Below are 21,006 nucleotides of genomic sequence, written 5' to 3'. Positions count from 1 at the left end.
ACTTTTAAAATTTTTTATTTATTTTAATTGAAGTATATTTAACAATGTTATTTTTAGGTATACAGCAGAGTATTCAATTATATATATATATTTATATATATATCTTTTTATATTCTTTTCCCATATAGGTTATTATAAAATATTGAACATAGTTCCCTGTGCTGTATAGTAGGTCCTATTGGTTGTCTAGTTTATATTTAGTGGTGTGTGTATATTAATCCCTAACTTCTAATTTATCCCTCCTCCCCACTTTCCCTTGGTGACTACAAATCTGTTTTCCATATCTGTGGGTCTATCTCTGTTTTGTAAATAAGTTCATTTCTATCATTTTTTTTTTGATTTCACGTATAAGGGATATCATAAGATGTTTGTCTTTCCTAATCTGCCTTATTTCATTGGGTATGATAATCTCTGGGTTCATCCATGTTGCTGCAAATGGCATTATTTCCTTCTTTTTATGGCTGAGTAGTATTCCATTGTATACATTACCCATCTTCTGTATCCATTCATCTGTTGATGGACATTTAGGTTGCTTCCATGGCTTGGCTATTGTAAATAGTGCTGCAGTCAGCACTGAGGTGCATGTATCTATTCAAGTTATGTTTTTCTCCGAGTGTGTGCCCAGTGGGGGGATTGCAGGATCATACGGTAGCTCTGGTTTTAGTGTTTTAGGGAACCTCCGTACTGGTTTCCAGAGTAGCTGCACCAGTTTACCTTCCCACTAACCTCGTAGGTGGGTTCCCTTTCCTCCACACCTTCTCCAGAATTTATTATTTGTAGACTTTTTGATAAATGGCCGTTCTGACTGGTGTGGGGTGATACCTCATTGTATTATAGTTTTGCTTTGCACTTCTAATAATTAGTGATGAGGGGCATCTTTTCATGTGCCTTTTGGCCATCTGTATGTCTTCTTTCTTCTTTGGAGAAATGTCTATTTAGATGTTCTGCCCACTTTTTTTATTGAGTTTTTTGTTTTTCGATATTGAGCTGTATGAGCTGCTTGTGTATTTTGAAGATTTATCTCTTGTCAGTTGCATCGTTTGTGTTTTCTCCCATTCTGTAGGTTGTCTTTGTGTTTTGCTTATGGTCTCCTCTGCTGTGCAAAAGCTTTTATGTTTAATTAGGTCTCATTGTTTATTTTTGTTTTTATTTCCATCTTGCTGGCAGACAGCTCCAAAAAGATATTACTGCAATTTATGTCAAAGAGCATTCTGCCTGTTTTCCTCTAGGAGTTTTATGGTATCTGGTCTTACATTTAGGTCTTTAATCTAAAAATGGCCACTTTTAAATAATTTGGCTCTACCCATATTTCCCACTGCATTTCTACTACTTCATAGTTCCTCTGTTTTTCTAAAATTCAGAATATTTTATTTTATTGTTTATATTTTATTGTTTTATTGTATATTGTTTTATTTTATTATTTTATTGTGTATTTTATTGTTTATATAAATGATCAGCTTGTGTGTCAAAAGCTTTTCTTAATTAAAAGTGTGTCCTAAAACACTGTAGACTGAGATAGTGACCTTGAGTATTTCAGACAATGTCATTCAGTAATGAAATTTCAACAGTACTCATAAATCAGAGCATCTTTCCTTGAAGATCATGTGGGGACAGTGTTGGCATAAGCCCACTTGCTTTGTGGAGTTTTGGTTTTGGTTGCATTTCTTTCCCCATCCCCAGCACCTGACCTTAGGAATATTAGTTATGATTAGAATATTGCATTTCTCCTGAGCTCACTGTGTTCTATATAAGTCCTTAGAAAACTTAAGCAAATTTAATTTTTTTGGTTTTAAAGATTATACTGTTTTCTCTTTCCTAAGGGATTTTGCTGTAGGAATCTGTAACAAAATCAGTGAAATGATTCAAGGTATGTATTCTTCATTTGGTGTTACGAAGTGACTTAATGGTATTTATACTAATAATAGCTGCTAACATTCATTACTTACTATGTGCTAGTCACTATTCATTCATTTATTCATCCAAATAATGTTTATTAAGTGTTTTCTAAATGTCAGAACTATTCTAGGAGCTTAGGATGCAATACTACACAAAGCAGAGTCCTTGCCCTCGGGTAACCTGCATTTTAATAATGGAAGGGGTGGTAGCAATAGATGAGCCAATTTATGACATACCAGGTGCTATGGAAGAAAGGTGAGGTAAGGATAGTCCCTAGAGTCCATGGCAGGATGGAAGGGGAGATGTTTCTGTTTTATATCTCTTGATCAAGGAAGACTTCTGATCAAGTGATTCTTGAGTAAGAAATGCATATTTTTAGGGGGAAAACATTCTGACCTGGGGGAAAACTCAGGGACTCTCTTCACTCTGCTAATATGCCTCCAGTATCTTCCAACTGCGACTAAACCCAAATCCAAATTGCGTACTGTAGCCTACAAAGGCTTCCCATGTATTACTCCATTTACTCTCGTAATAGTCATAAAAGAAAGCTCTGGGGTTACAGCATTGCACAACTCTAGAGAACACGACTTCTTTTGTATTTTTCTAAATGGTGTGTCTTTGTATTGTGTAATTTGGCAGACTTGAATAGGTAATACTCTTCTTTTATGGAAAAGGAAATGGAGCCATAGTAAGATCACTTAGTTGGAGACCAAGATATAGTGATTGAGCTCTCTCCGGTTTCCCTTTATTCCTTTGTCTTCCCCCTCTACCTCCAGAAAAAGGCTGCCCTGCAGAAAGCTCTCATTAGAAGCAGCATCACTCATACATTAAGCAAGTTTTTGCTAAACATCTGCTGTATCAGACAGCATCTCAGCAGGAAACATGTCACACTTGAATTGCAGTAATTCAAATAGGGTTTAATGAAGGAGCCATTTACAAAGATGTGGGCAGAGTAAACTAGAGGGGATGATGTTGTCCTGCACTGTCTGAGCTGCAGGGGAGGGAGTGCTTATCAGAACCTGGAGTCACATCCAGAAGGCCACTTTGGAATACTGACCTTCAGGGGGATGCGACTTGATGTGACCTTGTAGAGGAGCCAAGGAATAAATACGCTGACCTGACCTGAACTTCCCATCTGCTGGGGCTCTCCACACAGACAGGGCAGATAGCAAGAGAGTTGATGAAAGCTATACAGGTAAGCCTCCTAGGATGCTGGAGGATTCTGTATAACTTGAGTGGTGCATATATATGAATATAGATACAGGCATATGTAGAAATCTATTAATGTACGTATTTAAGATTCATTTTTGTCCTTTAGTTTTATCTATACTAAATTAAAGTAAATAAACAGGAATTAGGAGGTACAGAGAGAAAGGGAGAAAAGCAATGGGGTAGGAATGGGGGTGGGCTTCTCCCACCAGTGTGGGAGACCTGGGTTCAGTCCCGAGGTTGGGAAGATCCCTTGGCGGAGGGCATGGCAATAGTGGAGGGCCCACTCCAGTGTTCTTGCCTGGAGAGTCTCCTTGGACAGAGGAGCCTAGCAGCCTAAAGTCTGTGGAGTCGCAAAGAGTTAGACATAACTAAGCACAGCACAGAAATGGGGGCAAGGTGGAGGAAGATTGGAGCCCAACATACAGAAGTGGCAGGTGAGTTTGAGGAATAAATATCCTTAAATTTTAAGCTGCTTGTGTTTCTGCGAAGTAAAATTTTGAGTCTCCCTAAACATGACTTGGCAATTAAACAACAACAAAACCTTCGGTAAAGGTGTCTGTAAACACAATGAATCCTCTGACTGCTGGACTCAGAATAGGCTTGCAGAGGAGAAGGGAGGGATATGAGACAGGAGTCTGCTGTGGGGAAGCTCTTAAGTAGAGACAACACTTAGGAAACTTTACAATGATCCAGTCAGGAGATAGTGGTAGAAATGAACCAGTATGACAGCAGTGAAGGTGGGAAGACTGTCCGATTTGGTTTATATTTTGAAGATAGAAACCAACAAGATTTGTTAATAAATTTGGATGTGAATGTAAGAGAAATAAGAGAATCAGGAAAGACTCCAGGGTCTGAGAAGCTGTGATGATGGAGTTGTCATATTTTGAAAGGGGGAAAGTTTTACACAGGCAGTTTCATAGTAAATATCAGAAATTCTCTTTGGGCCCTGTTAAGCATAAAGTACTTCTGAGATATCCCATTGGTGATGACCAGAAGGTAATGGGACATATGCATCTGAAATTCAGGGGGTAGGAATGAGAGGGGAGGCAGTCTTTAAAAGCAAATAGCTGATTGCAGAAGCCATGGGATTATATCAGCTCACTCAGGGAAAGTACGTAGGAGAAGAAGATAATTTATTAGCAACCCCAAGGAATATCAGAAATTAAAGTGTGGATAAAAGAGGAGAATACAAAGATATTGAGAAAGGACAGCCAGAGGAAGGACAAAAACCAGGAAGAGTGAAAAAGCAAAAGCCATTGAGAAAGAGTTCAAAGATAGAATGGTCTTGCAAATGCATTCAGTAACTTAAGGATCAAAACAGCCGTAACACAGGCCTGATCTGACCCTGCACAGAGAAAACCAGGGAGTAAATACTCTGACATTCTTCTCTCTGCCATCTCCTGGGGGTGCTCTGCTTTGGCTAAATCTGAAGAGCGGCCAAAAGTACGGGAGTCAGTTGGTGTAAGCCACTGTTGGATGTTGAAATGTCATGTATTCACACTAACAGTTACTGTTATTGTTAGTGTTATTCACACTAACAGTTATTCACTGTGGCAAAAAGCACTCATCAGCAGAGATAAATTAGCTTTTGGCATATAAGTAGGACATTATGATTGACAGTTTTTTATTTACTATCACTGTTAAGCCACGCTGTAGAAGCAAAGACTTTCTGTTTATTGAGCTCCAGTGTTGACAAGAAAAGATGCTTTGGAATCAGTTCTCAATGAAATTCCAGCTGTGGATGCTGTAAAGAAAGGCAGTGCTACACAACGTTCAGAGAACTTTGCAACTGCTCCATACATAGTCGTTCACATCCTGATCTTGACTTAGTGTTGAGGAGATAATTAAAATTGTAAATATAACAGGTTATCGCCATTGAGTTTGTGTATATGCATGTGTATATATGTTCATGAATATGTATATGTTTTGGTATGCTATGGGAAGAAAGAGGCAGCAAATATGACTGCTTTCTACTGTGCCTTTTAAGGATATTTTTTACTATCAGCCTGTAATTTAATAATCACCCCCAAATCAAGATAAATACTTTAGAAAAAACTATTGAACTTGATTACCTCTAATGTAGTATTACATAAGCATAATATATAAGCGTAATATAAATTTAAACATATACTAGTGTACTACTTGGACTTCCTGGTGGCTCAGGTGGTAAAGAATTCACCTGCAATGTGTTTTTGTTCCTTTAGTTTTATCTACACAAAATTAAAGTATATAAACAGGAATTAGGAGGTATAGGATTTCCCTGATAGCTTAGTTGGTAAATAATCCACCTGCAGTGCAGGAGACCCTGGTTCAATTCCTGGGTCAGGAAGATCCCCTGGAGAAGGGATAGGCTACCGACTCCAGTATTCTTGGCTTCCCTTATGGCTCAGCTGGTAAAGAATCCGCCTGCAGTGTCGGAGACCTGGGTTGGATCTCTGGGTTGGGAAGATCCCCTGGAGAAGGGAAAGGCTACCCACTCCAGTAGTCTGGCCTGGAGAATTCCACTGACTTTAAAGTCAATGGAGTCGCAAAGAGTTGGGACACCACTGAGCTACTTTCACTTTCACTCTCAGGAGGTACAGAGAGAAAGGGAGAAGAGCACAGGGTAGGAATCAGGGCGGGCTTCCCTGGTGGCTCAGGCAGTAGAAAATCCGCCTGCAGTGCAGGAGACCTGAGTTCAGCCCTTAGGTTGGGAAGATCCCCTGACAGAGGGCATGGCAATACTGGAGGTCCCACTCCAGAGGGTTCGATCCCTGGGTCAGGAAGATCCCCTGGAAAAGGGAATGGCAACCCACTCCAGTATTCTTGCCGGGAGAAATCCTGTAGACAGAGGAGTCTCGTGGGCTATAGTCCTTGGGATCGCAAAGAATCAGACATGACTGAGCGACTAACCATTGAGTGTGCTGTTTGCTTTTAAATAGTCATTTTGCTAATGGAATCAGCCCTTTTGAATGTGAGGTATTATCCAGGATGAGGTCAGAAATCTCTAAGTGTTCTTCCCATGTGCAGGTCTAGCCACTCCAGTAGACCTGAAGCTGAAGTTGATCCCCATTCTGCAGCATATGCACCATGACGCCATCTTGGCGTCCAGCGCGCGTCAGCTGCTACAGCAGCTGGTCACCGCCTATCCTTCCACCAGAATGGTGATTGTCTCTCTGCACACTTTCACTCTGCTTGCAGCTTCATCTCTGGTTGATACGCCCAAGCAGGTAATTTCAGTTTCCTTTAAACTTCCTTTTTCTTCAGTAAACTTGCCTTTTAAGTATTAATATGCTAAAAAAAATAAGTAAGTAACCCATAAGTTTTGATAGTATTGAGATCCCTTTCTTTGAAAGATCACAGTTTAATTTCCTTTTGCTTGTTCTTTTCCCTCTTTATATTCACAGTATTGATTCTTGGGAGTCTTGTGAAAAAAGAGGTGGCGGTGAGGGTACAGAGCACAGCATGGAGTTGGTGTGGTAGGGAGGAAGATTTGAGTTGTATTCTCAGTGCTGATTCTTGGGAGTCTTATAAAAATTAAATGAGGTGGAGGTGAGAGTACATGGCAGAGCATGGAGTTGGTGGGTGGAAAAAGGAAGAGTTGAGTGTTTAAGGCCAGGTCTTGTGCTAGAACCTTGCAAGTTAAGTGAAGGTGTATTTTTATACAAGAGGAGAAAGGCCCAAACATGGGTACATAGCGAATAAATGACAGGGCTGTAATTTGAAATGAGCCCTATCTCAAATCTAAAAGTTTCACGAAACTACAGTGCATCCCTAACGATAATGTCAGTGATGGTGTCACTCATGGAGTAACTTCTTTCCTCTATAGATTCAGCTTTTATTGCAGTATTTGAAGAATGACCCTAGGAAAGCAGTGAAGAGACTTGCTATTCAAGATCTGAAATTACTTGCCAATAAAACACCACATACTTGGAGTAGAGAAAACATTCAGGTATGTAGAACTTCAAGCATCATTATTTTATATAGAAAAATAATATGATGTTGTCATATTACATTTCATTTTACATTTTTATGTTATTTTTGTCCTCTTAAGTGTTTGAATATGGAAGATTTCTAAGAGTATTGTTGATATTTATGGCAGAAGTTAAAACTGGCCAAGTAAATATATAAAAATTCTTTATTGTTTTCCCTTTACTTTTTTCTCAATTTTATTGAAATATAATTGACACACAGCACTGTGTAAGTTTAAGGTATATAGCAGAACGATTTAACTTAGAACATTGTAAAGTGATTATCTCAGTAAGTTTAGTGAACATCCATTTGTGTCTATCTCATATGGACACAAAGTTAAAGAAAAAGTTTTTTAGATTTACTTTCTTAACTAATTTCATATATAACTTACAGCAGTGTTAATTATATTAACCATGTTGTGCATCACATCCCTAGTCCTTACCTATCTTATAAATGGAAGTTTGTGCCTTTGACTGCCTTCATCCAACTGCCCTCTGCCTCTGGTAACCACAAATCTCTTTTTCTGACTGAGTCTGCATGTTCGTTTGTTTTCTTGCTTTTGATGTATAATTGAGCTATAACACTGTTAGTTCCTGTTATGCAAGGCAGTCATTTTTTCCATACATTTGAAAATGATCACCATAAGTCTAGTTGCAATGTGTCACCATACAAAGATATTACCTAGTTACTGAAAAGCTTATATCCTTTAATGTTTAGATTTGTTGTAGTTCATTAGACTTATCTCTTAGTTCCTTTTCTAATTGTCCCATAGCAGCACCATGGCTAGTTGAGAAGCCCTGTTAAGTTGTTTATTTTATTCCTGTCTCCTTTACTCAGTTTAGGGAGAATAGTTTTGGTGCTGGCTATGATTTATTAGAGAAGAGGTAAAGCTTATTTCTCCTTTTCACACAGAGGAAAAGACAGTCTTAAGTTTTCTTTTGTTAATACAAGAGAAGATCTCAATCTTTAGACTTCTAATGTTACATCTTTTATAGCATTTCTTAGGTTACATTGATGTTTAATATTTTTCTCAAGGTAGAACCCTTTTTTTTTTTTCCACCCATTACTGATAATGCACCACTTTTTAAAAAATAATGCTTAAAGTGAAATGGAAAATTGTTAAATTCAATCTTTATTTTCATGGATTTTATTATTTCTTGGTATCATCATAGCTACAGTGTAACAAAAACCACTGAATTTCAGATTATGAATACTGAGCTGCTCTTTTTTTTGTTTGTTTGTTTTTTGCAATTTTCTAAACGTGTCTTGGAGAAGGCAATGGCAACCCACTCCAGTACTCTTGCCTGGAAAATCCCATGGACGGAGGAGCCTGGTGGGCTGAAGTCCATGGGGTTGCTAGGAGTCGGACATGACTGAGCGACTTCACTTTCACTTTTCACTTTCATGCATTGGAGAAGGAAATGGCAACCCACTCCAGTACTCTTGCCTGGAAAATCCCATGGATGGAGAAGTCCATGGGGTTGCTAGGAGTCGGACACGACTGAAGTGACTTAGCAGCAGCAAACATGTCTCGGTGGGCTTCCCAGGTGGCACTTGTGGTACAGAACCTGCCTGCCAATGCAGGAGACATAAGAGACGATGGTTCAATCCCTGGGTCGGGAAGATCCCTTTGGAGAAGGGATGGCTACCCACTTCAGTATTCCTGGGCTTCCTTGCTGGCTTAGCTGGTAAAGAATCCGCCTGCAATGCAGGAGACCTGGGTCCGATCCCTGGGTTGGGAAGATCCCCCCAAGGAGGAAATGGCAACCCACTCCAGTATTTTTGCCTGGAAAATCCCATGGACAGAAACGCCTGGCGGGCTACAGTCCATGAGGCCGCAAAAAGTCAGACACAACTGAGCATCTAAGCCAAACATGTTTTAATATATTATGATTGATAGTTGCAAATATCCCAAGAGATGAAGACAGTTATTAGTATTTGCACTTAATAGATGAGCAAATTAGGATTCAGAGAGACTTAATATGGTTAAGAGAGCTTCTTAAGAGGGCTTAATTAAGAATTTAAGAGAGCTCTGTCCTCTGGTGCCTTTTTCCTACTAAACAGGAAGAGAATGTGCTCGGCCACTTTAGGGAACCAGACCCAGTGAAAGCACTGTATTATTATTCCATCTCATTTCTTTCCTTATTGTGAATAAATCACACACACACTTGTAGAATGTATATTTAATAGTTTAAATAATAATTGTAAGTCAGCGCATGTAGTCTCCATCAGCTAGAAATAGAACACTGCAAAAATCACAGGACCCTGCTTCCTCTTCTCACATGCTTCTCCCTGATCAGAGCCTTAATACCGCCCAAAGGAAACCACTCTTGACTTTTGTGATAGTCACTTTTTGCTCTTCATAGTTTTACCATCTATGCCTCCCTAAAAATACACTGTTTAGTTTTGCGTTTACTGCTTTTGCTCAACATTGTACTGATGAGACTCGTCCATGTGGCTGCATGTTTTTTCCTTTCATTGCTATTCCCGTGTCCCTTGATGGCATTGGGGGATTGGGTCTAGTACTCCCTACTGGATACCGAAGTCCTCAGATGCTCAAGTTCTTTGTATAAAATGAAGCAGTTTTTGCATATACCTATGTATATCCTCCTATATACCTTTAATCTCTAGATTACTTATAATACCTAATACAATGTAAATACTATGTAAGTAGCTGTAAATAAAATCTAAATTCAGTGTAAATAGTTGCCCTTTCCATGCTCTGAAACGGTTAAGAGCTTTGACATAAAAATTTTCTGTCTTGAGGGTATAGCTTTATAAGGGCCATAAATCGGTCTGAACCTGGGCCTTCTTCCAGGGATAGCATTTTGAGAATATTTCCTATTCCTTACATGGTTGTTACCCTGTTGAGGTTTTCTAGCTCTTCTTGAATCAGTCTTGATAATTTTTTTTCATGTAATTTTTTTTGCAGATTCATTAGTATCAACAAAAGGAGAACCTTTATAATTTGTAGTATGTCTATATTTAAAATTTTATCTTTGTTTTATTCTTACTATTGTGTTTATGTTTCCCTTTTCTTTATTAAACTTGTCAGCAGCATGGCTTTCTTACGCTTCAAGTGGTTGGTACATTTATTTTTATTCTTCTGTTTAATAATGGAAGCACTTAAGGCTATTAATTTTCATCTCAGTGCAGGTTGCCACATTCCATAAATTGCAACTTTTAGTGTTCCCTTTGCCATTAACGAGAAGTACACTTTTAAAGTCAGATTTACTGTGGTGTCATTTACTCACTGAAACTTTTCCAGGTATCCAGTTCTAGATATGCAGTTTGTTTCGATAAATCTATACAGTTGTGTAACCACCACCACAGTTGTGATGTAGAACATTTTTCAGTCACTCCAAAAAGTTTCTTCAGGCCCCTCTGTAGTCAGTTTTTTGCCTAACTCCTGACTCCCACTGACCAGATTTCTAGCCCTGTGAGTTTGCCTTTCCAAAATCTAAATGGATTTATATAATTTGTAGCCTTTGGGGTATGGTTTCTTTGGCCTAGCATAATGCTTAACATCATTCATCCATATTGTTACATGAATAGTTAGTTCATTCCTTTTTACTGCCCACTCCAGTGTTCTTGCCTGGAAAATCCCAGGGACGGGGGAGCCTGGTGAGCTGCCGTCTATGGGGTCGCACAGAGTCGGACACGACTGAAGCGACTTAGCAGCAGCAGCAGTATCCCAGTATGTGAACCACAGTTTATCTGTTCACAACTTGATGGACATTTAAACTGTTTCCAGGGTTTTTTTTCTATTATAAATAGAATTCCTGTTGTACAGACCTTTATAGGACATTATTTGAGTGAATACCTAGAAGTGGAATTTCCAGGTTGTGTGGTAAATCTGTGTTTAACTTTGTAAGAAACTGCCAAATTGTTTCCTGGAATAGCTGTACCATTTGGCGTAGTCACCGGCAGTGTCTGAGTTGCGGTTCTGTATCCTTGCTTGCACTTTCTATTGTATGGTTCTGTAGTTGTAGCCTTTTGAATAATTGTGTAGTGCTATCCCATTGTGGCTTTAATTTGCATTTCCCTAGTGACAAGCGTGTTCAACCTTTTAGGCTTGTCATCACCAGATCTCTTCATTGGTGAAGTGCGTATTCTAATCTTTTATGCTTTTTTTTTTTTTAAGTTTTCTTCTTGTTTCTGAGTTCTCTCTATGTTCTAGATACAAATTCTTTATCAGATGTATATTTTGCAAATATTTCCTGCCAGTATGTGCCTTTAATGCAGTGCCTTTTAAATTTTTTTATTGTGGTAAAAGTCACATAATATAAAACCTACTATTTTAACTGAATTTAACTGTACAGTTCAGTGGCACTAAGTACATTCACACTTTTGTGCAACTATCACAATCATCCATCTCCTAAAGTTTTCACCTTTGTAACTGGATCTCTAATATAATAAGTATTTTTTGAAGATTTTTGTTTTCATGAAATCTAATTTATCATTTTTCATTCCTTTTGGGGATTTATTTTTGAGTTTTATCTAGGAAGTCTTTATCTAACCCAAAGTCACAAAGATTTTATCATATATTCTCTTCTAGAAATTTTATAGTTTTAAGTTTCATATTTAACTCTATGTAGTCCGTTTTGAGTTGACTGTTGTGCAGTGTAGCAGACCTGGGTTTGTTCCCTGTGTCAGGAATATCCCCTGGGTCCCCTGGAGAAGGGAATGGCTACCCACTCCAGCATTCTCGCCTGGAGAATTCCATGGACAGATGAGTCTGGCAGGCTACAGTCCATGGGGTCGCAAAGAGTCAGACACGATGGAGCGACTAACACTTTCACTTTTCATCACGTACGGTGCAAGGTAGGAATCAAGATGTGTTTGGATAGCCGTGTGTTCCAGCACAATTTGTTGAAAAGACTGTGCTTCCTCTTTCAGTTACCTCAGCATCTTTGTTGAAAATCAGTTGACCTTATCTGCATAGATCTATTTCTGGATTCCAATCTGTTCACACAATTCTGATTTCTGTAGCTTGAAATCTATGTCTTGAAATCAGGTGGTGTGGGTCCTCTAGTCTTTGTATTTCTTCTTTATTTTGGAAGTTGTAGGTCTTTTGCCTTTCCTTGCCTTGCCTTGAATCAATTTATCAGTTTCTGCAAAAAGTCTGCTAGGATTCTGATCGACATTTGCATCTACAGATCAATTTGGAGAGAGTTAACATCTTCATTGTGCTGAGTTTTCTATGAACATGGCACATCTCTCCATTTATGTAGAGCTTCCTCTGTTCTCATCAGTGGTTTTTAGTTTTCAGCATACAAATTTTGCACATATTCTGTATGGTGTTCCTAGGTATCTCATGGTTTTTGGTTATATCCTCAGGTTCCACATCTACAGATTCAACCAACCCCAGACTCAAAAGTATGAAAGAAAAAAAATCCCAAAAAGTCCCCAAAAGCAAAACTTGAACGTGCCACCTACAAATTTGCCAGCAACTATTCACATAGCATTTACATTGTATTAGGTATTGTAAGTAATCGAAAGATGATGTAAAATGTATGGGAAGATGTGCACAGGCAACTTACATGCAAACACACCACTTTAGAGAAGGGACTTGAGCATCTGAAGACTTTGGTATCCGCAGCAGCGCAGAGGGTCTTGGAACCCCTGCAGATACTGAAGGTTGACTGTATTTTAAATCATTTCGTTCTTTTAATTTCCTTGAGAGCCGTTTTGATTTCCCCTTTGGCATGGAATTAGTTTTGGTTTGCATCCATTGTCTCATATAGATAAAAAGAAAAACAAAAAAATTTTTTTTTTGCTTGTGAGGGTAACTCTTAGGATTTCCTCTAACAGTTTTCCTATGTGTCACGCAGCGGTGTTAGCTACAGTCACCATGGTGTGCATTATACCCCTAGTACTTACTTTTCTTATAACTGGAAGTTTCTGTTTTTAAAGTGATAAGCTTTTTATATTTGTTGATGGAATTTTTGTTGTTGCTAACCTCTTGTTCAGTTCAGTTGCTCAGTTGTGTCCGACTCTGCGACCCCATGGACTGCAGCACGCCAGGCCTCCCTGTCCATCACCAACTCCCGGAGTTTACTCGAACTCATGTCCATTATTAATTCCTAATTTTAAAGTTTCTTTGCAGCCCAGTGTAGGGTCACTTTTTATAAACAGTTCATGGAATTTGAAAAGAAGGTATATTTTCTATATAATGTAATATATTAAATAATATAGATAAGTATATAATATATATGTATTATGTATTGATGTTATATATTATTAACATTTATTTCAGTATAAAACCGTATGAAATCTGTTTGGTCAGATTTACCTCTTTGGACTTACTCTGAATCTTTTTTAGTAGTACAACATGACTTATTTACAGCTCTTGATGTAACTTCCTTCCTCTTAGACTGTTTATAACGTGTCCTTTTTGTGTCTTTTGTTTCATTACTTTGCTTTGTTATTTTGATCAGGTTTTCTTTGTTTATTCTCTAGTGAATTAAAGAGACTTTGACATGGTAATTAAACATTATTCTTACTCTGCCTACCTCTGTACTTAATATATTAATGTAAGAACTTGTGTATCTCTATTCGGAATGAAAAGTATGTTTCGTTGTTGCAAATTTTGGCAGGCTTAAGTACTCTTTTCTACTTCCCTTCATTCCTGCCCCTTCTCTTTTGTGTTAAGATAATCTGGAACGTAAATACCAGTTACTGTTTTCTCTTTAATACTATGTAATTTCTTTTTTGTAGTAAACTCTTTCATAATATTTCCATTGAATTTCACCACCACTCGAGTGGTCACTTCAGTGGTAACTGTTTGTTGACTTCACAGCTTGCTAGTATTTCTTCAGTATACCCCATGTTCTCTGGGGTTTTTTGTTCTGATTTATCTCTTTCTTGTGGCTTTTTTCATTAGTTGTTTTTAATTGAAAATATGTATTTTTGAATATTTGTCTCTCCCACAAGGAATTTTTTCCTGAAACCTGATTTTAATTAAATGGATATGATCAAATGATCATTTTTTTCAAAGTGTGGTGTATTTTTTGAAAATATTAAAATATAGCAGGAGAATGTTCTAATGATTTAATCTTTACAGAGTAATAGCTTGTTGATTTCAAATTTGAATTTTGCTCTTAGTCACCAAAAATAATTATTTTTCTTCTAGGTCTCCCTCTTCTTTCTTCATTCTTTCCTTCTTTTCTTCCTCTGAGCCAGTCTTAGCTCTTGAAATACCAAGCTCTCAAAAAAACTTGATTTTTGAGTTTTGGTATTTCCAATGCAAATTTAATCTATTCTATTGCTACTTTTGCTGGTGTGTTGGTAGGTATTATAATTTCCACCTGTAATCAAATATTCCAGCTTTAAAAGAAGTACCTTCATTCTCAATGTTTTAAAAACCTGAAGGAAGGAAGAGCTTAAAATCAAGGCCCAAGAATAGTGTATTCTTGTTAAGGTTGTCAGAAATAATTTCGTAGGAACAAAGATAGTTTTTCACATGTTTATATTTTTCTTTGGATTTAAAAAATTTTATTTTTAATTGGAGGATAATTCACTTTACAATATTGTGTTAAGCTCTGCCACGTGAAAAGTGAAAGTGTTAGTTGCTCAGTTGTGTCCCACTCTTTGCAACGCCATGGACTGCACATATAATAGGGAGGGAGGGGAGGACAGGGGAGCCTGGTGTGCTGCAGCCCGCGGGGTTGCAAAGAGTGGGACACAACTGAGCGACTGAACGACAGCAGTGTCTTTGACACAGTACGTGTATTTTTAATTGAAGTGTAGTTGACATGCAATGTTATGTTCGTTTCAAATGTATCCCGGTGATTCAACATTTAAATACTTTATGAAAGGATCATCACGATAAATCTGATAACCATTTGTCCTCATTCAGGCTTACTGTAGTGTATTCACCAGATTTCTTATGCCGTACCTCACATGCCGTGACTTTTTTTTTTAATGACTGGAAGTTTGTACCTCTTAATCCCCTTCGCAGAGTATTTTTCATGTGGCATGTCTCTTTAAGGATTATAAACTGCCATGCCTTTCTAGAACACATCCCTGGTGGCCAGTCCCATACCAGAGTAGAGGAGAAGCCCCCACTTAGGAGCTGACCCAGAAAACAGTAAATCAGGACAGAGCCTCAGTTGAGCAGTGAGTTAAACCAGCCTAGAGAGAGAGAAATCCAGACCAGATAGTCATTGACAGTAACAGTGGTGGTGTGTGAGAAAGGGGGCCTTCATTTGAAGAATTAGATTTTTCCTTTTGGTTGATATGAAAAACAGTCCTGGTAAGAACAATTTTTTAATAGGTAACATCCTTGAAACAGAGACTTTACCAGAGTTTATCATTGAAATATGACTAATGTGCTGTCTCTAGGGAGCTTTGATGAGCTCAGTTAATTACTACTTTGAATTAATTGGACCTTTAAGACCAGTATGTCATTACAGAGAGCCTTTTAGAAATCCAGTACTGTGCAAAGTGACACTAATTAGAAGATGACATTGTAAATAATTCTAATAAGATCTTCTAATGTTTTGTTCAATTTTTTAAATGATAATTTTTCTTCTTTAAAACTTTTAGTATCGTCTTACATAACATGTCTCTCTTACCTTCTTGATTATCCCAAAAGGTTAATCGTTCTCTTATACATAGAGCACGTCATAATATATAATTTTGAATTTGCGTAAATACAGGACATAGCCTCTGGGGCTATTTGATTGAGAATTTTATTCCTAGATACAAACAGTACAAGGCAAACCAGTTAAGGCAATAAAAACTGGATAAGTGGAAGTGGTCTCAGTATTTGAATAAATAAGTTATAACTATAATGTACCTAATAACAATCACCGTTTTTAAAAAAAGCTTTCTTTTGAACTTCAAAAAAGCATCTCTATCTGCTTATATTTCTTCATCCCCTACTCTGTCGGTAACACACTTGGATATAATTCTGTCCCCTTACTCCTTTGCTTAGTTACTTAAAAGATCACCAGTGTTCTTCTTAATGCTAAACCCAGAGCTTTTTCTGCCTTGCCCCTCTTTCCTTTGGGTCCGTATGACACCGTCAGCCTCTCTCGTCTCTGACTTCTTTGGGCCTCACTGTCCTCACTTGCTTTTCCCACTCTCTGAACTGCAGCTTCTCGGGATTCTTCACTGCTCCCTTTCCTCAGAGTTGAAGTTTTTGAGTTGAGTTCGTCTACATGCTTTCTTCCATTTACTCTCTGCCTCCCTTAACCTCAGCCGCTACATCCTCTAACAATTGAGCCCACTTATCTGAGCTCAGTTGCTCTCCAGCACAGTAGCTTAAAGAGGCTGTGAGTGCTCTTTTGTCTCTTGGTAGCTGTTTGATCTTACAGATGATATATGTCACCTCCTCTTATATTTTAAATTTCACTTCCTTTCTTTTAATGCCAATACACTCATGTGTCAAAATTCAGATGCTCTAAAAGGCTATCTGGACTTCCCAGGTGGCTAGTGATAAAGAATTTACCTGCCAGTGTAGGAGACGCAGGAAACGCAAGATTGATCCCTGGGTCTGCAAGATCCCCTGGGGGAAAATGGCAACTCATTCAGTTTTTTGCCTGGAGAATCTCATGGACAGAGGAGCCTGGCAGGCTACAATCCATGGGGTTGCAAAGAGTCAGACATGACTGAGCACAGCACACAGCAGTAGCAAAAGGCTATATATATAGTAAAGTATTTCCCACCTTTCTGCCATCTAGTCAGCTCCTTTGCCCGGTGGCAACCAGTGTCTAATTTCTTATATGTTTTTCCAGAGATATATAAATTCTGTGTAAATCTTTACCCCCATTTTACAGACAAAGAAGTTGAGACTCAAAGATTTCAATAATTGGCTCAGATCACGGAGATGGTAAGTGGCAGAGCCAGAATTCTAATGCAAGTCTTCCAGTTAAAAATCTGCTGCATCTCATATTCCAAATGCCCGGTGGATAATGCTTTTTGTATTTCAAATCTCCTCCTATTTTCTGTTCTTACGCAAACATTCATTTATCCACATAAATTCTTAAGTCTTTGTAAATGGAATCAACATTCTCTGGTCATCAGTTTTTAAATGTTGTAATAATAATTTAATCCTTATTCATTCCCTCATGTACAGTCTCCTTCCAAGTGTCTCTCATATTCATCCTCTATTCTCCACTCCTGCCACTGGGTTCTAGCTCAGGCCATCACCAGTAAATGATTCACTGGATTACTGCCATAAACTACAGGATGGCTCCTTAGCTCTCAACTTTCTTTGTTAACTTGTTCTGTTTACCACTGCCAGAATAATCTTCCCATCACTTTAGATGACTTTATTCCTCTCCAGTGGCTTCATTTTTTCTTTCTCATCCTGTTTAAATTATTCTGCCTAACTTTTCAGTGCTCTCTAATCTGGCCTTATCTTCCCTACTCAGTATTTCTCTCTCTTAGCCTTCATCCTTTTTACATACATCTCCTCTTACCACAAAGAAGCACTTCATATTCTGGCCTTACTGACCCAGTTCTTTTTTATATCACCTAGACTGGCTTCCCTTCCATTACCAAAACCTACTTTGTGTTTCAAGTCCATTTCTTTGCTTTCCACAGTAGTGTTTGCTGCTGATGGTGTTTTGTTATTAACTAAGTTTTTCTTTCAATTGAAAAAGTATTGCATGCACATGATATATATATTTTAAAAAAGCAGTTCATAGGTGCACAGTGAGCAAAATATAAGCGTCTTCCATCTCTTCCCTCAGGTGTCCTCTGTAGAGGTGATCACTGTTACTAGTTTCTTAGGCATCCATCCTTCCTGAATTTCTTCATCCACATGCAAGCATGTGTATGTCCCATCTTTTTTCTGTACAAATGAAAATAATACTCTATCATGTTAAGAATTTTTTATCACTTAAGAGTATATCTTGGAGAACATCTCATATTAGCACACAGATCTACTGCATTCTTTTACCAGCTATGTAGTACTCTCTCTTTATTCCCAGTACTCCATCAATGAAAGTTAAGAGTTGCTTCCAGTATTTTTACTGCTGCTCTTTATATTGCTACATTGACTAGTTTGTTTAAAAGAAAAAAAAAGTTGCCTCTGTGGACATAAATTTCCAAAAGAGGAATTTAAGTGCTGGAAAATGTTTTGTATTTAATGCCAGTTACCAGTCAATGAGATTGACACCCTTTGCCTTTCTATCAGGGCTTCCCAGGTGGCTCAGTGGTGAAGAAACTGCCTGCCAGTGCCGGAGATGGGGATCATTTGATCATTTGATCCCTGGGTCATTAAGATCCCCTGGAGTAGGAAATGGCAAGCCAGTCCAGTATTCTTGCCTGGGAAATCCCAGTGGGCTACAGTCCATAGGCTCACACACAGTTGGACATGACTTAGCAGCTGAGCACACACACATGCACCTTTCTGTCAACAGTGTGGTAGAGTGCCTGTTTCCCCATACTCTTTTCAGTGTTATGTATTATTAAATTTCAATCTTGGCCAATCAGATTGGTGAAAAACAACTCTAACTTTAATTTAAAATTTCAAATTATGAATGAAATTTTAAAATATTTGTATAAATTTTTTCTGTGAACTACTGATTTTTCTTTTTGTTTGCCTATTTATTAGTAAGAACTTTAATACAAAGATTGTTGGACCTCTGTTGACTTTACATGATACGAATTTTTCTTCCAGTTTTGTCAATTATCATTTTATGTTTTCTTTTCCCTTGTTAACTCTTTGTACTTTTTAGTTTCTTTTGATTTGCCATAAAAAAAGAAAAAAATCAAGTTTTTTTTTTTCCAGGTGACTGGCCAGTTGACCTTGAACTGTTTATTACCTGGTCTCTCTGATTTGAAATACCATTATCATATATTAAATTCTTTGTGTAATTGAATCTGTTTCTGGGACCAGTTCTCTTTCGGTTTCTATGAAATAGGAAAAATTTATTTTATTTCTTCAAATTTATCATATATTTTAATGTTTTATAGGGCTTGTTTTGTCTGTCATTATACTTTGTCAGAATGTTCTGTATATTTTCTCGTTTTTATTTTTCCATATGATCTTTAGATAAAGGTTATCTAAGTTCTCCCCTCCCCCCAAGATTTTGTTGACATTTTTACTGGGGTCATATTAAATTTATTGTTTAACTCTTTGTGAAATTTAATTTTTTATTGTTTCCCTAGTCTTTCAGTTTTGTTCATCTTCTGAAACTTTGTGAGAGAATGGGAATTAGTTTAACAGGACAGTTATTTGACCATATGTATATTGTTATAGAGTCGTAAGAGTAAATATCCAGGATGAGCCAACAGTCACTATGCTAGCCAACGGTCACTAACATATTCAGGGTTAACTGCAGTGAGAGAAAAACTAGCACCTTGATTTTAGTAATACATCAGAGCACCTAGGTAAGGAGTAGAGGAAGTGACCTGAAATGGAGAAGAACAGTGAGACAGCCCACTCACTTATTAGCTAGATAGAATGCTACACTCTCAATTATTTTAAATATATATATGTGTGTGTATATATATACACACACACATATTCATTTATGTTCAGCTAATACTCATATCTCTTAGATAAGGTAAATATGTTGGAACTTCTGCTTGTGAGAAGTAAGCAGTACATAACTGATAATAACCTTAATAAAAAGTTTATCATGACTTTTTTTAACAGACTGTATTTTTTCAAACATGTATAGATTTACAGAAAAATGGAGAAGGTAGTACAGAGAACTCCCACATACCCACAACCAGTTTCCCCAGTTATTAATGTTTTACATGAGTATAGTAGGTTTGTTAAAAATCAGTGAATCAAAAAAGAAAAGAAAAAAAAAATCAGTGAATCAGTATTGAAACATTATTATTATTAACCAAAGCTCATACTCTGTTCTGACCTCTTCAGCTTTTACCCAGTGTCTTTTTTTGTTGCTGTTGTTCCAGATCCATCTAGGATACAACATTATATTTAGCTAACATATCTCCTTAGGTTCCTCTTGACTGTGGCAAGTTTGACTGAAGTATTTTCTTGTGGAAGAAAGATACAGTTTCTCTGAAAGCTGGAACATTCACAATGAGTAGACAGTTTTAAGGCGTATGGATGTTTTAACTTACGTGTTCCTTTCTCTTCTGCGTTTCAGGCACTCTGTGAATGTGCCCTGCAGACTCCTTATGACAGCTTGAAACTCGGGATGCTGTCGGTCCTTGCCACGCTGTCAGGGACCATCGCCGTCAAACATTACTTCAGCATAGCTTCGGGTAAAGAGAAGAAAGATGATATATGGATAACATGCTAATAATCTTTTATTCACGTCATGTTTATATTTCAATTTAAAGCTTTAGAATCAAGAAAGGTTTTAGTTTCTTACTGTTACATGTTAGTAATTTCTTAAAAAATGATTTCTTAAGTAATTCCTAAAATAATAAAATCTTGCATCCTTGATCTTAACTCAAGGCTATAGTTTTTCTGGATTTGCCTTTTTTTGCATTGTTATGTGGATGAAATAATATTTTTGAGAGTGCTTAAAATAGCTGGTTTGCTTTTGTATGTCTCTGACTTAAATTGCCCTTTGGATTTAAGTATATTTCAAAGGCCAAGTGGTGGTGAATTTTAAAAGCAAATGTCATATGCTTCCTTTTACGCATATGTTATCCTTCTGGAAAATGATTAAAATACAATTTTGCCTCAGTTCAATAATGCTTTCCTACTTGCCTGTTCAAATGATTTAACTCCAAAATGCCTCTATTAATGCCTCATGAGGAGCTTGCTTATATAACACACTTAAGCTTAAAGGTTTTTGTTGTTTGAATGCAAGTTTTGTAGGATCTCTCTTGCTTCCTTTACGAGTTCAATTCAGTTCAGCCGCTCAGTTGTGTCCAACTCTTTGCAACCCCATGGACTGCAGCACGCCAGGCCTCCCTGTCCATCACCAACCCCCAGAGTTCACTCAAACTCACGTCCATTGAGTCGGTGATGCCATCCAGCCATCTCATCCTCTGTCATCCCCT

General features: G+C 37.6%; 1 protein-coding gene across 1 annotated transcript in view; it reads left to right on the top strand.

The window, feature by feature from the left end:
- INTS7 (integrator complex subunit 7) overlaps positions 1–21,006 on the top strand; it is an 83,136-nt gene that overhangs the window by 25,405 nt on the left and 36,725 nt on the right. Inside the window, exons 5-8 of the mRNA XM_010853021.1 lie at positions 1,821–1,867; positions 6,118–6,317; positions 6,917–7,039; positions 20,139–20,256. Of these exons, the coding sequence (XP_010851323.1) occupies positions 1,821–1,867; positions 6,118–6,317; positions 6,917–7,039; positions 20,139–20,256 (488 nt within the window). The remainder of the gene's footprint in view (positions 1–1,820; positions 1,868–6,117; positions 6,318–6,916; positions 7,040–20,138; positions 20,257–21,006) is intronic.

Source organism: Bison bison, unplaced genomic scaffold (assembly GCF_000754665.1).
Source record: "Bison bison bison isolate TAMUID 2011002044 unplaced genomic scaffold, Bison_UMD1.0 scf7180017864322, whole genome shotgun sequence".
Classification (NCBI taxonomy): Eukaryota; Metazoa; Chordata; class Mammalia; order Artiodactyla; family Bovidae; genus Bison; species Bison bison.
This window is presented reverse-complemented; position numbering and strand designations above follow the sequence as displayed.